Below are 14,240 nucleotides of genomic sequence, written 5' to 3'. Positions count from 1 at the left end.
GACCTAGTGGTTAAGTTCAACACGCTGCACTTCAGTGGCCCAGGTTCAGTTCCTGGGCGCAAAATACACCACTCATCTGTCAGTGGCCATTCTGTGATGGCAGGCTCACATACAATACAGAGGAAGATTGGCAGTAGATGTTAGCTTAGAGCAAATCTTCCTCAGCAAAAAAAATGATAATAATAATAATAAAAATACAAATACAAAAAGGGAGAAATAGTTCTCATATAATCTGAGGCTCCTGAATCACACTTCGAGAATGAAATGTCATTTCATATCTAAGTGCTTCAAATAGTCTATGCTTCCTAACCTTTTTCATGTCAAGACACACATGGAAAATCATGTTTGTATGCACCTAACAGTAAATTGATGAAGTTGCTGGAAAGCAGAGGCAACCTGTCTGAGCTCGGACTATCACAGGGCCCACCAGGCCACTGAAGGGCTGATGGGATCTCAGCATGGCTACCACAGGCAAGCTGCTACTTAGCATTAGGAAGCTCTGGTTTATAGTATCTCAAAATCAGAAATAAGAGAAAAATCTGTTGATTAACATAGTATAGCTCTAAAAAGTCTAATTCCAGGTGCTATTTTTAGGTCACTATTCAAGATAGAAAGACAAGACTGCATTACTATTTATGGCCTGGCAAAAAAGAGCCAAAACAAGCTGCAAGCCACATTTAAAACATTCTCAAATGGCATATATTTTATAAAACAATAATTGAAAAATATCAGAGTGGAACCAAATAGCTCCTATTTCAGTTTGCAGACTCTGCAATATGTAGTTTCAAAAATGCATTAACAACAATCTGGCTCCTTTTCTCCAAGCATCCACATGAAATATTATTTGGCATATGAGACTTACGCCCATAAAGATGAGTCAGATAATAAGCAAATGATCATTACCTCACATTATATGAAATGGAAAGAAGCCATTAATGCAGCATTAAGGTCATAAATTCACACATTCAGAAGCCAACAAAATAACACATTAGGTCTCAAAGCACTATTATCTCATCTATGCTGCTACATTAACTATATGCACTAAAAATGCAAACAAATATTATAATTTGTGTGAAATACAGAAGGGGTAAGTATCCCATTTTCATGTCAACTTGTAGACTTCTCAGGTTACTTAATGCCTCAGAGCAGGTGTCCAATGTCAAAGCTCAATAGGACCCTATATGTCTGAATCGCTCCAACATTCTGAGCACACTTCAGACTTCCCAAGCCCTCACCCAAAGGGCAACACTGGGAAAGAGGCAGTTGAATATCCCCAAATTATTCTTCTGGGAACTTCTCGATCCTTTTACGTTATTTAAGCCAGGTCTGGTCTACTTTAATAAGCACTGATGAGGAAACTATAGGAAGTAAATTCAGAAAATGCTAGAGCCCCAAGCTTCAGAAATTCACAAACTCTACTACTCCCTTCTATTATTCTTAGAAGGACACTAAGCAAACAGGGCTTCTTATCCAAGTTTATTGTTCCATTGACCATATGCATACACATTTGTGTATATTACAATAAAAAAAATGAATATCATGACAATTATCCATAAATTTACATGTATGTATGATATATATAATATACATAATAGATATATATACACACATCATTTATAAAACTAACTTACAAGAAATAGGCAAATATATTTTGTTCACAGATTCATTCATAAAAATAATTTTAATAGTTCCCAAGTGCCATTACCCACTCAACAGGGTCAAAAATTGTGACCTACTATGTGTCAGACACCATGCTAGCCACTAGGGACAAAAAAAAAAAGTTGAGTAAGACAGGAGCCCTGTCTTCAAAAAGTTCACAGTTCAGTGGGAATCAGACAAGCAAACCAACAATTAAAAAGGAAGTAGATTAGGCCAAGTGTGGTGATACAGGGACAAACAAGTCCCAAGGAGACATTAAGATATACAAACGATGGGGAGAGGACAGAGAGGAAGGGTTTCCCAAAAGAGCTAATGCTTGAAGTCAAATATGCAGGACTAATTAATTAAACAGAAACGCGGGAGCTTTCAGGCAAAAGGAGTATCTGTACCAAGGCATGAAAAGCACGCTGGGGTTGGAAAAGTGAAGCTGCTTTGTACTAGACAGGCTGTAAGGCAGGGGGCTACTACAGGACAGACAGGCAGACTGTGAAAGGCTTATGTCCTGAATTAGAGAATATGAACTGTACTCCAAGGTCCACGGCAAACAATGGAAAGATTTATAGGCAGCATAACAGTACTAGTAGTAGAAGCACTAATACCAATAGCTTAATGTTGCCTAAATACTTCGTAGGTGTCAGACATTATGCTAAGAGCTTTACATATATTAGCTCATATAATTGTTTCCCACCCCAGCCTATAAAATTATGCCCATAATGATTCTGACATACTAATAAAATCACTATCACCATTCACATGGGAACTCAAAACATTTTTAAAATATTTGATCCTTAATCTTCTGAACACATCTAGATAGCTGAGAATGAGAAAAATGAGAAGGAAACTGGCCTTAGGCCCCTAATGGTGCATTTGACAAGGAGCTGAAGACCAGTGTTTCCATGGGGAGTTGGCAGAATCCTCTGCCTTACCACCATTTTGTAGACTTCAAAACCATCGATGTCTCCCTTCTCCTTGCTCTCTTTCACTGTCAATGATTTATTTTACCCTACTGCTGCTTTAAGATAAAACACATATACCATGTTCTTCCAATTAAAAGAGGAAATGCATGTGAAGCACTAAATACAGTGCCTGGCACACAGTAAGGACGCTATAAATGTTTGTCAGCGTCACAATGACCATGATTATCATCATTACGATTCCTACAACTACTACACTATTAAACTAACACAAAGTCAGACAGATGGAACTGCAGGTCCTCTAAACAAAACATAAGCAATTGATGTATTTACCTAATAGCGCCCTCTTATTTTCCTCCTGTAAGGTTCCCCTGACTTTTCAAATACTGCTCCTGCAGATCACTCACTCGTCTTCTCCTAACCTCTACTCATTCTGAACGTTGCTTTTCAAAAGCCACTTTTTCTCAACAATCTCATCTCACACCCCTGGTTAAACCCTCACCGTGCTTTGCATTTTTCCTTCATGGGATACGTCAGTTTGTATCTATATATTTGAGTGTCTACATGCCTCATGAGATAACGGACCATGCCTTTTTGCTCACAATCATACTCCTGGTATCCACTAAAATGGTTCACATAGATAAATGATAGTCAGTAAATGTTTGCTGAATATAAAAAACAATGATCAAATCCCAGACTTTTTTTACCAGTCTGTATCTGACCAACTCTTGACTTATACCTAAATATTTTTTCCCACATCGAATTCAAAATAAAAGACTATAGACACTTGCAAATACTTTATCCCCAAACTGGCTTAGACTTCTTAAAACAGTTTCAATTTCAAATATCTCCAAACTGCACATCTCAAAGCAAAACATTTAAGGCAATAAGAGAAATCAATTTAAGATGTTTTAAAATTATTTTAATAAAGTTATAATAATACTTATTAATAAATATTTAATATCTATTCTGACTTTTAAGAAATACTGTTAACAGCTGCAGATTTGAAATTTTCATTTTTTAAATATTTTGGAAACTCTTACCTTGACATTTCCCAATAATAGATGTAAACTCATCTTTTGCAGACCTGCAAAATGTGTAAAATTAATTAAGACAACAGCTTTACTATAACAACACTACTGTGTAGTACCATAAAACACCACAAACACTAGAGACTGGACCACTTTTCTACACAACACTAAATCATTCCTTCTCTCACAAAGATGGTTTTGTGCCTCAAATAAGAAGCTTTCACTGGTGACAATGTTTCCTTCCAATCTTCCTATATCACCAGAAATGGAGCTAAACTAGGAATATAGCGATACAAGCATAAGTGAGTTTAAACATGGTCTTTTAATACGAGATGCCTGGGCCCCATCCCCAAAGGTTCTGATTCAATAAATCTGGGATGGGGCCCAAGCAAAAATATTTTTTAAAGCTCCACAGATTAATCCTGGTTAACAATCACTGGTCTATACCATATCACAAAGTTTAATCACTTAGGTAAAAGTCCTGTTTTAATAAATCAAATAGCTTTAATAGGTAACCATATCCATATCAGTGACCTATTTAAAATCTGTGATCTTAAAATACATACCAGCACAGTATAATTATTTTATATTCAAAAATGAAAATAAGTAAACCTTCTAAAAAATAATTTAGTAACAATTATCCAACACTTTAATGTCCATGCATTTGATCCAGCAATTCAATTTCTATAAAGTTATCCCTGGGAAATCATTACAGATATACGCAGATATCAAGGAAATTAACGCAGCCTAATTTATGAAAGAGAAAAATACACCCACTATAAGGAGGTTATTAGATTTTGCTATATGCACTCAATGAAATATGCAATTACTATCTGTGACATGGAAAGATGTTCACAATATATTAATTTCCAAAACTTATGAAGAAAAAAGGTATTAAATAGAATGTACAGTATCATCCTTCTACATATATATAAATATATTACACACACACACAGAGCAAAGTTTCAAAGAACACATATCAAATGTTAATAATAGACAACTCTGGATAGTGGAATTACAGGCAGTTTGTAGTTCTTTCTGAAATACTTAACTGTATTTTATAATATTTGTAAAATGACTAAGCATTACTTTTACAATAAATTTTAAAGACTTCAATATTTCTAGCCATTTATTAAAATATTATATTATGACAAAAGCCAATTATAAATATAAAAATATATTTCCTCAAGAAATTGGACTGTTCAGCCTCCAAGCAGAATAGACCAGAAAAAAGATGGGCTTTGAAGTAAAGCTGACCTGATTTCAGCTCTATGCATGCAACCTGGACAAAATATTCAACGTGAGTTCCATTTTCCTTTCAATAAAATAGGATGGGTAATAGCAATTTCATAGCTTAGGGAAAGGATTAAATGAGACATTATGTAGAAATTAGCAAGAACTAGACCTAAGCAAACGTTCATTACTTTCATCCTTAATATAATCACAAATAATAGCTGCTCTTTTTGCTGGGGGAGGGGAGGGGAGGGAGATATAAATTTGGTTTTGTCAAAACTTTATAGAATTTATTCACTTAAGCAAATTTGGAAAGGTGCCTTTTTTATAAGAGTCCCTTATTTTAATGCTTTTTGTTGTATTCTCTGATGGTTTCTCATTAGTTCCCATATTTATAACAGCCCATAATCATAAGAAATTATTACTTTATTATTTAGGAAAAAAGGAAACATATTCACCACTTATAATCCCTAACTACTGCCAAATTACAAATTAAAGTAGGAATTCACAAGTCATTTTTTAATCCATGCAAGCCCCACACACCAGCAGGGTAAGTACACCATATTAGAGCAAATGACCAGAGGCCTTTGCCACTCATTACAAAATACGGTTGGAGAACAGCAGCCCTAGCACTGTCTCGCAAAAGGCAGAGCTGTCTCTTAAAACTCAAGTGTGTCTCAGCTTTTCCTTTCTTTTCCTCAAAAACCATTTCCTATTTATTTTTTTTTCCATTTCCTATTTATAACTGCTTCCTAATATCGACTAATGGCCCCACACACTAGCATTGTCTTTCATTTTCTAATCCAATCAACAAATATTTACTGAATTCTGGATGCTTACTACTGTTACTACTGGAGCCAATCCTGCATTGTATACGTTCTTCACTGTAGTAGAAAAGACACATATGGAATAGTGAGAAAAAATGTTTTAAAAATTCAGGCACAGCCACTATTCATAGGGTTTGCTTTGGGGATCTACCTCGCCATTTTTCTTTCATGACCGTTCCACATCTTTGCTCAAAGACACTTCATTTCAGGTTACTGCAAACTAACTCTGTGTGTCTATATTCATTCAACGAAAGCAAATGAGTACCAACTTGAGCAAGTCAGTGGGCTATACCCTGTAATGCCCTCCCAGCACCCGCTTCCCCATCCCACTTGCAAACACCCCACTTATTCATCAAACATAAACTAAGCACCTATGAAGTTCAAGGAAATACAGACTGCTAGGAAAAAAGGACAGCCCCTGCCTCCAAGGAACACAATATATTTGGAGCTGCAGACTCTAAAAGCCATTCACATGGCGTTTTAGGTAAACGGTATACTCTGGAATTGCGCAAAGCAGTGGCCCTAAATATACTGGGGAAACCCACATACAAGCATATACGGCTAAACAACATGATCAGAAGGTAGTACAGATTCGTAGTTAAGAGCACGAACACTGAAGCTCGGAAGGCTGATTTCACATCCTTGGGCTAGTTATTTAACCATATTGTGACAGATTCCTCATTTCTAAAATGAAGAAAAATAGCAAAACCTACCTCACAAGGATTAAATGAGTTAACATATGTAAAGCATTTAAAATAGTACCCAAAACTGTTCGCATCACCTTCTTACCATTAAGGATAATAATGTGCTGATTAATACAAGAACATAAAGGATTGGCACCTAAGCAATGAGGGGAGGGGGCATCCATAGGGAGGGTGTTCCTGAAAGGCTTCATGGTGGAGCTGACTCTTCACCACATAAGAGTCTTTAGTTATACTAATATTATAAAGCCTTTGCAAATTACAGACCAGATAAATAAGATCTTGATGAGTATCACTTCTGTTGCCCAGAAATCTCCCCTCACCACTTAATCTCAAATGCATGAATGCATTCCTAAAGAGCTGGATGTAAGTTTCACAAATAGTATTTTACACTCTAACAATCCAATAGCAAATCTTTTTATAAAAGCAAATAATTTTTCTTTTTATTCTTCTCATCAAAATTTTTATTAACAAGTACCAGAAACCCTCGGTCAAACCCTCCGCCACAGACCTAAATATCAAACCCATGCCCACATGTGCATTCTGATCCTAATACCTAAAATCATCCCATTCATGTTCTCATTTCACGGGAAAAAGATGGAAACTTTGACTATTGACTACTGTTTATGAAGAAGTCATATCGTGAGCACATTTCTCAAAAAGATACATTTTACATTACTGCAACAAATAGAATAGGAAGTGCTAGCCCACTCCTATGAACAATTCAAGCTCAAATATTGTGCCAACCTGACACTTACTGATGGTGCTAAAAATGAGGGACCTGCCTATGAAAGCCTGAAAGCCATGCCAAATTAAGTAATGTAGTTCTGAAAGGCTGCCATTATTGCCAATTAATTCTACCCTGATGGTTTCAAGAGGGATCACGAAGCCTCCCCCTCTGAAGTCAATACCCCAATGGGGGCAAACCCTCTGTCGACTCCCCAAAAAGTTGAAGGGTCCAGCTCTGTTTGGATAAACAGAAAAAGAGAGAAATTTCACAAACAGAAAGCTAAAACCAGCGTGATAACAACTAAAAGCTTATTAATACTATTTTTAGTCAAGAATAATGAAGCAGCAGAAAAACCTTTTGACTGGCATCTGGACATCTCGACGTTTCTGCATTATTGCTTATTTTTTGAGAACCAAGAGTTAGGCCTTGGCCAGAGAAAGGAGTAGCCCCCAATTTTAGAGGTGCAACACATTTTAGTCTGCTGTTGCTAATTTCCCAAAAATTGAACTAGCTTTCCTGAGTTAGCTGCTATTGTTGCTATTTCTTTCACAACTGATGTATAACTTAAAAATAAACTACATGGAACTACATGGAAAGCTGAGAGAAATCTTCTAGACATGTATGTGTACCACTGAATGTCTCAAGAGGAGAGAGAATCTCACTGGTCTCAAGTAACAGGCAACCTTGGTCTTTTGCAGACTCACATTCCATCTACAGCTGTCTATCAACAGAGCAAAGCAGCCCCTGCTTTCTTTACATCTTCCTGAGCATGTGCTTAGTTGACTCAGCAGCAACTAGTCAAACAAAAGTGATTTCCAGAGTTCTGGAAGATATGCCTTGTCTTCTGAAAAAGTAAAATTTGTCAGGACAAAGCAGAGTGATCTGAGGAAGTAGAACATGCTACTCTGAGAAAGTATCCTTCACCCTTTAATTGGCATAAATTGGTGTTTGACACCTCACAAAATTATGTGAGTTAATAGAAAAATCCCTATAAATATATCCCCTTTAAAAATCTTAATTCCCACAAATCAAGTAAAATTTTTCTCAAGGGAAATTCTGAATATGAATAATATTAACAATTACCTGATCTCCACACACTGATCTTGAACAGCAGCCAAAAGTTTTCCGTTGCTTTCATTAGGGAGAAAGAGATAAAAAAATTCTATATGAATATTTGTAGCAATCTTCAACATAGATGGAATTATTTTAAGAAGTTAAAATCATTTTAAAAATTTTTTCACATCTTTAGTTATCCTACTTTTGACCTTACAATTGCATGAGTATAAAGGTACAAAAGCATACAAAATGATTCAATACAGGTGAATTAACACGTTTAAACAACACTAATCACATGTGACAAAGGGAATTTATATACAATAAAAACCAAGACTGCAAGCTTCAGGACCCCAAAATTAACATCCATAATAAAATTAAGTGCTAATCCAGGTAGAGAAACATTATCTGAATTTTATACATCCTTACCTTGCAAGTACCAAATGCCAGTTTATCTGTTTATTAACCAAGCGAACCAGTCCGTCAGGGAGCAAAAAAGGCGCAGGGCTGAAACCACAACACATCAGCCAACTTAGAATCTAATCAGGAAAGCCACATATACATAGGTTAATATTATCACCAGCACATAGATCTATAGTGAGAGATATGGACTTTTGTTTCCACTGGAATATAAAATTTGAATACTGGCAAACACAAAACCAAAAGTTACCAACTGGATACCTGAAATTTGACCGCATACACTTTTCTATTTCCAGAAAAACATGTTGCTATGTTCAAAGGTATAAATTTTATGACCTTTCTAAGGAAAAGACATCGAGGGTGCCAGTAACATAGCAGAGTGAGCTTACAAGAAACCCTTCCTGCTTGCACACCTAGAAATTCTGGCTCACCTCGAACAAAAACAAATCCTAGGTATAGCTAAACTCACAAGAAAGAAAGAACTCTCCAAGTACTAGAAATGAAGAGAGAACTGAAAGTTAGAATTGGGTACACGACAAAGGGAGGGACAACAACTCAAAACAGGAGTTAACACCTGAGACAGGAAATGAGCTGTGGGCCACAGAAAGGACAGGAGGTGGCAGTGAGACTCCTGCAACGGCCAGGACCCTCAAATGACTGTGCTATCAAGGAAAGGAGAAGTGCATGAACCCCACCATGGGCCCAGGGAGACTGTGAGAAGCCTCATCTCTGTCTGGAATTCTGGTCTGTGGGGGACGGGAAGAAATCCCCTATGAAAAATCAAAACACTAAGCCTTTAATATGTGTAAGATTGGACTGCAATTTCACTTTACTCATGCAATGCAAGCATTCCCAAGCATAAGCTCACAGTAACATCATCCACAAAGGACATGAGGAAATGATCTCCTATAAGCGCATCAGCAGATAAAACAAATTAGAGGAGTAACGCACAAAGAAATCAAGAAAACAGATGAAAAAGAAGGATAAAGAAAAGAATTAGATAAAAATATATGAAAAAGAAAAAATACATTATGAAAATTAGAAAACAGAAAACAGGATAAAAAACATTTGTAATATACATTTAGTATATTATGTTCATTTTTTAAAATACAAAATATTTAATACCATGAAGTAGTTACAGAAATAATATAATAAAGATATGAAACAGGCACATGAATGATACCATCAACATGCGGATGATAATTTCCTCTGGAGGGGGAGGGGCAGGAAAAGGATAGTGGGAGGGGAAGCCTACAGTGGGATGGGGGACCCTGAGCTGTATAAAAACAGAGAGGGCTACCTGAAGCAAATATGGCAGAAGAGCAACGACTTTAATTCAGCTATAGATATAAGTCATAACAGGTTTATTGTACTATTGTCTACAATTCTCAGTCTATTTATATTTCCTAATTAAAAGAAAACAACTTTAAAAGAAAAGTCCAATTGAAACAAATATTGACCCCAAAACCTTTAGGCTTAATTACCATAAACTCAAGAGCCAAAATTTAACTACAATCTTTTTGAAAATAACATATCATGGGGAAGACAGATAATCACCTCATGGTGCGTTCACAGGCTGTACACCAATCAATGGGGTCAACTCAAGGAAAGGGACTTCTCAGGAGAAAGGCAGCTCGTGATGCCTCATCTTAACGTGCTCACACACCGGACAAGGCTTGTACCAGAGGGAGCTCTTGCTGAGTCCTCCTTCTCAATAAACAACAAAAGGCCTGACTGCCAAGCAGTAGCCTAAACAGCCATATTTTCTGCCCATCCTATCCCAGGGGGTTCAGAACTGCAAGCTGGGGTCCAGAGAGCTCAGGAAAACAGCCCTCCCTCTCAAACTCCTCTCCCTTCTCTCTCCTCTGTCTCCTCTCTCTCTCTACTCTATCACACCCCACACTCCCAAAATACAAGATAAAATTAAATCAGTAAATTTAATGGACACATACACACACACACACAAACACACAGAGAAAAAGCAGAAAAACAGTGGAGCTAATCTTGGAGAAGAGCCAAAGGTCTCTTTTACAGAACAATATATATTATCTCTGGAATTTTCAGACTAGATGTCTTTAAGGAAAAAGCAATCTGTGGTAAATAATTCTATAAAACAATTCTTACACACATCTCTAAAAGCAGAATTATATCCTTTGTCAGAATAATCATTTCTTTGTTCCTTTTAAGGCTGCAAATTAGCACCATGCCCAAAAACATACTTAACACTCAAAAGAATTAAAAAGTACCCAAGAACCGAAACCAAGAGAACCTTCCCTGATGTACAGCAACTGAACGTTGACCACAAGAGCTGACACAACAACAAGAACAAAAACGTTCTGAAAAAGATACACAAGCTACAGACCCATCGTGTGAGCATTCAAGATAAGGCCGAGGACACTCACCAGAGAAAGGAGAAGGTGTCATGAGATATTCTTAGTAATGACCAAAGGGACAAAAATTACCCTGAGACACCCTGTCAAGGTCTGTGCCAAATGCTTGAAATGCCTATTTTATAGACTGGGTTCACCAGTCAGCATCTATATCACAATCTGGCATTCAATTCAGAAAACTTAAATCATAAACAGGATAATAGTGTTTGTACTTGAAGTTCATACTGTTCCTCTGAAGAAGTGATGACTCACCTGTACCAGAAGTATTGGCATAAAAATAATAAATGATCTGTAACAAAAAGAAATAGCAAAGCCAAATATGAATCAACTACTCTTTAGGAATCATTTTCAAATTAGATTTATTGACAATAAACCTAAAATATACTGTAGACAGTCATTACAAAACAAACCATGGAGAATATAACTCAAAATGAGAGAAGAAATACAATCTAATATACACTACAACTTTTACCAGATCATATATTTGTTCATATTAAGTCCCAAGTTTGTGGTATTCAAAACCTTGAAGATTTCCTAACAGTACAAAAAGTAAAAGTGGTGCTAAGTTTCACTTAAGTGGCTTTAATAAACCATAAAGAAGCCATAGTAACCACCCTTTAAAATCAAAGTATTTTGTATAAAAATTAAGATACCATTTTACATTATATGGCACAGATTTAAAAAATAATAATAATACCTAAAATGGGAAAGTTCATAGAAACAAAATCTCTAGCACACTATCGACAAATAACATTTCATATAATCTCACTTAAAACCTATACGTATGTGTGAGCACGTGTACACAGTTAGGTATGTATCAATGGAAAAAGTCTGAAGGACAACAGATGATCTCTGGGTGGTAAAACGAGGAATAATTATTCTAATTTGTGGTTATTTATATTCTCTAAATTTTCTAACATAAATTTTATTACTTGGGTACATTTTCTAAATTTTTAAAATTTCAAAGCATTTGTGACAATGAAAATTGAATATACAAGGGCTTCCTATATCAGAATATAAAATTATTTTACCTTTATCACAAGATAAAATTATACTTAATTTTAAATACTCAATTCCTTTGAAACCGGATCTTGTCTTTATAAGTAGTTCAAATTCACCAGTATAATAAAGATGGGCTTTGGAGCAGAAAGACATGCACTCACATTCCAAATGAATGCCTTTGGGTAAGTTTCCTCATCTATAAACATAAACTTGTAACAGTACCTACCTTGCCGATCTGGTATAAGATGACATGAATTTATATACTTAAAGCACTCACAACACCAGCTTAATGCAGCCAGTGCTCAATACTCTCTCAGATCCTGGAGCTCTATGTCAAATCCATCAGGAGTTAAATGAATGCCCAGTTAATCAAATTTGAAATTTGAGTAACTCTGACCAGATGTATCTGAAACATCATGTAAACCTCTTAAAATGTAGTGGCAGGGGCTGGCCCCGTGGCCGAGTGGTTAAGTTCGCGCGCTCCGCTGCAGGCGGCCCAGTGTTTCGTTGGTTCGAATCCTGGGCGCGGACATGGCACTACTCATCAGACCACGCTGAGGCAGCGTCCCACATGCCACAACTAGAAGGACCCACAACGAAGAATATACAACTATGTACCGGGGGGCTTTGGGGAGAAAAAGGAAAAAATAAAATCTTAAAAAAAAAAAAAAAAAAAATGTAGTGGCAGTCTTTTCATCTTCAATATCCACAGACTCTGAGACTCATACTGGGTTTGATTTTCTTCACTTCTTCTAGAACACATCCAAAATAGTTAAACTCAGGCCATACTTTACTTCTAAGCTGCATTAAAAATGTGTGTGTGTTTATATACATATACATACATATATATGTGTATATTTCTGTATATATACACCCACATATGTATAGATACATATCATATCTGTAATTAAAATATATACATATTTATCAGGCTGTAAATTAGAAGGTTAAAGAACACATTCTAAAATTCCTAAACGTTCTAAAACAATACAGTTATGAATGAAATGGGAAAAAATTATCTGCTAACTATATCAGTATACGCAGAAAAATAAATAAGCTACGCTTACCTCTAATTGCTTTTGTGATGAGAAAGGACGCACCATGTTTCCGGCTGCCTCTAGGCTACGATTGGAAACAAAAAACAAAAAAACTTTCATACGAGAATTTTCTAGTAATACTTATACAATACGTAAAGTCATATTTCTTTGCTAAAACTCAGAGTATTGGGTACAAGTTACCAGTATTTAAAAACTACTTACGGATACAAACAAAACAAGCAGAAGCAGGACTGAGAACGGCGGGTGTAAAAGCGAGCATGGCATGGTCACAGGCACTTGTCAGGATGACGTTAGAGGGGAGGACAAAGACTGAAGCTGGAAACTGCTTCCAAATCAAAACACCACTCCAAAGACAAGAGAAGCCAAGGGCAAAGACCACACTGGCTGCCGGTTCAGCACAGCCTACTTGGGTGGGCTTAAAACAAGCTTTGCTTACAGGAAAAGTAATCACAGATTACTAAAGTCATGTCTTGAGGTAAATTTATTGAATATTTGTTGTATACCCACAGAGAAAATGCTACTAACACACACACTGATATATAATTGCTACATTAAATAGTTCCTTAAGTACAGAGGAAACATTATGTAGGCTAAACAATACTAGGCACTACAAATAATGAGTAAGATGTACTAATGCGCTGTTAAGAAAGGACCAATGCACACGCCGTAAGTGCAGACAGATATGGCTTAAAAGCACAGGAAAGTTACTTCATTCAACAAACATAAATTGATCATACACTTCGTGTAAGACACAATTTGGTCCTGGGAAGGGATACAAAGATGAATCAGATGTAGCTGCCCCCCAAGAGCTTGTAGTTCAACACTTGAAATCAGTAGAACCAAACAAGAGCTATGAGATTTCAACATAAGTTGATGTTGTGAGATATGTGTATAAATATATATATATATAAATTTTTTTTTTTTTGGAGAGGAAGATTGGCTGTGAGCTAACATCTGTCCCAATCTTCTTCTATTTCGTACGTTGGATGCTGCCACAGCATGGCTTGATGAGCAGTACGTAGCTCCACAACTGGGACCCAAGCCCACAAAACCCTGGCAGCGGAGCAGAGCGCACAAACTTAACCACTATGCCACTGGGCGGGCCCCAGGCCTTGTTTTTTCACAAATCAATTTATAATGTTAAGCATTCGGAAACATTATTGTAATTAACCAGTGAGTGCTAACCGGTGGAAACATATCCTTATCAACCAACAGCAGCACC

General features: G+C 36.5%; 1 protein-coding gene across 2 annotated transcripts in view; it reads right to left on the bottom strand.

Annotated features, from left to right (window-relative positions):
- The window catches only part of NBAS (NBAS subunit of NRZ tethering complex), a 337,182-nt gene that overhangs the window by 321,622 nt on the left and 1,320 nt on the right, over nt 1-14,240 (bottom strand). Inside the window, exons 2-6 of one of the 2 annotated variants that reach the window (XM_046661718.1) lie at nt 13,028-13,082; nt 11,211-11,247; nt 8,578-8,655; nt 8,179-8,226; nt 3,617-3,660 (exon numbers count right to left, since the gene is read on the bottom strand). In XM_046661718.1, coding sequence (XP_046517674.1) covers nt 3,617-3,660; nt 8,179-8,226; nt 8,578-8,655; nt 11,211-11,247; nt 13,028-13,082 — 262 coding nt within the window. Of the gene's footprint in view, nt 1-3,616; nt 3,661-8,178; nt 8,227-8,577; nt 8,688-11,210; nt 11,248-13,027; nt 13,083-14,240 lie in introns of both variants that reach the window. The other variant, XM_046661719.1, reaches the window with a different exon arrangement.

The sequence above is a fragment of the Equus quagga genome, chromosome 5 (assembly GCF_021613505.1).
Source record: "Equus quagga isolate Etosha38 chromosome 5, UCLA_HA_Equagga_1.0, whole genome shotgun sequence".
Lineage (NCBI taxonomy): Eukaryota > Metazoa > Chordata > Mammalia > Perissodactyla > Equidae > Equus > Equus quagga.
The sequence above is the reverse complement of the archived record's forward strand: the minus strand, read 5'-3'. Positions and strand labels throughout refer to the sequence as shown.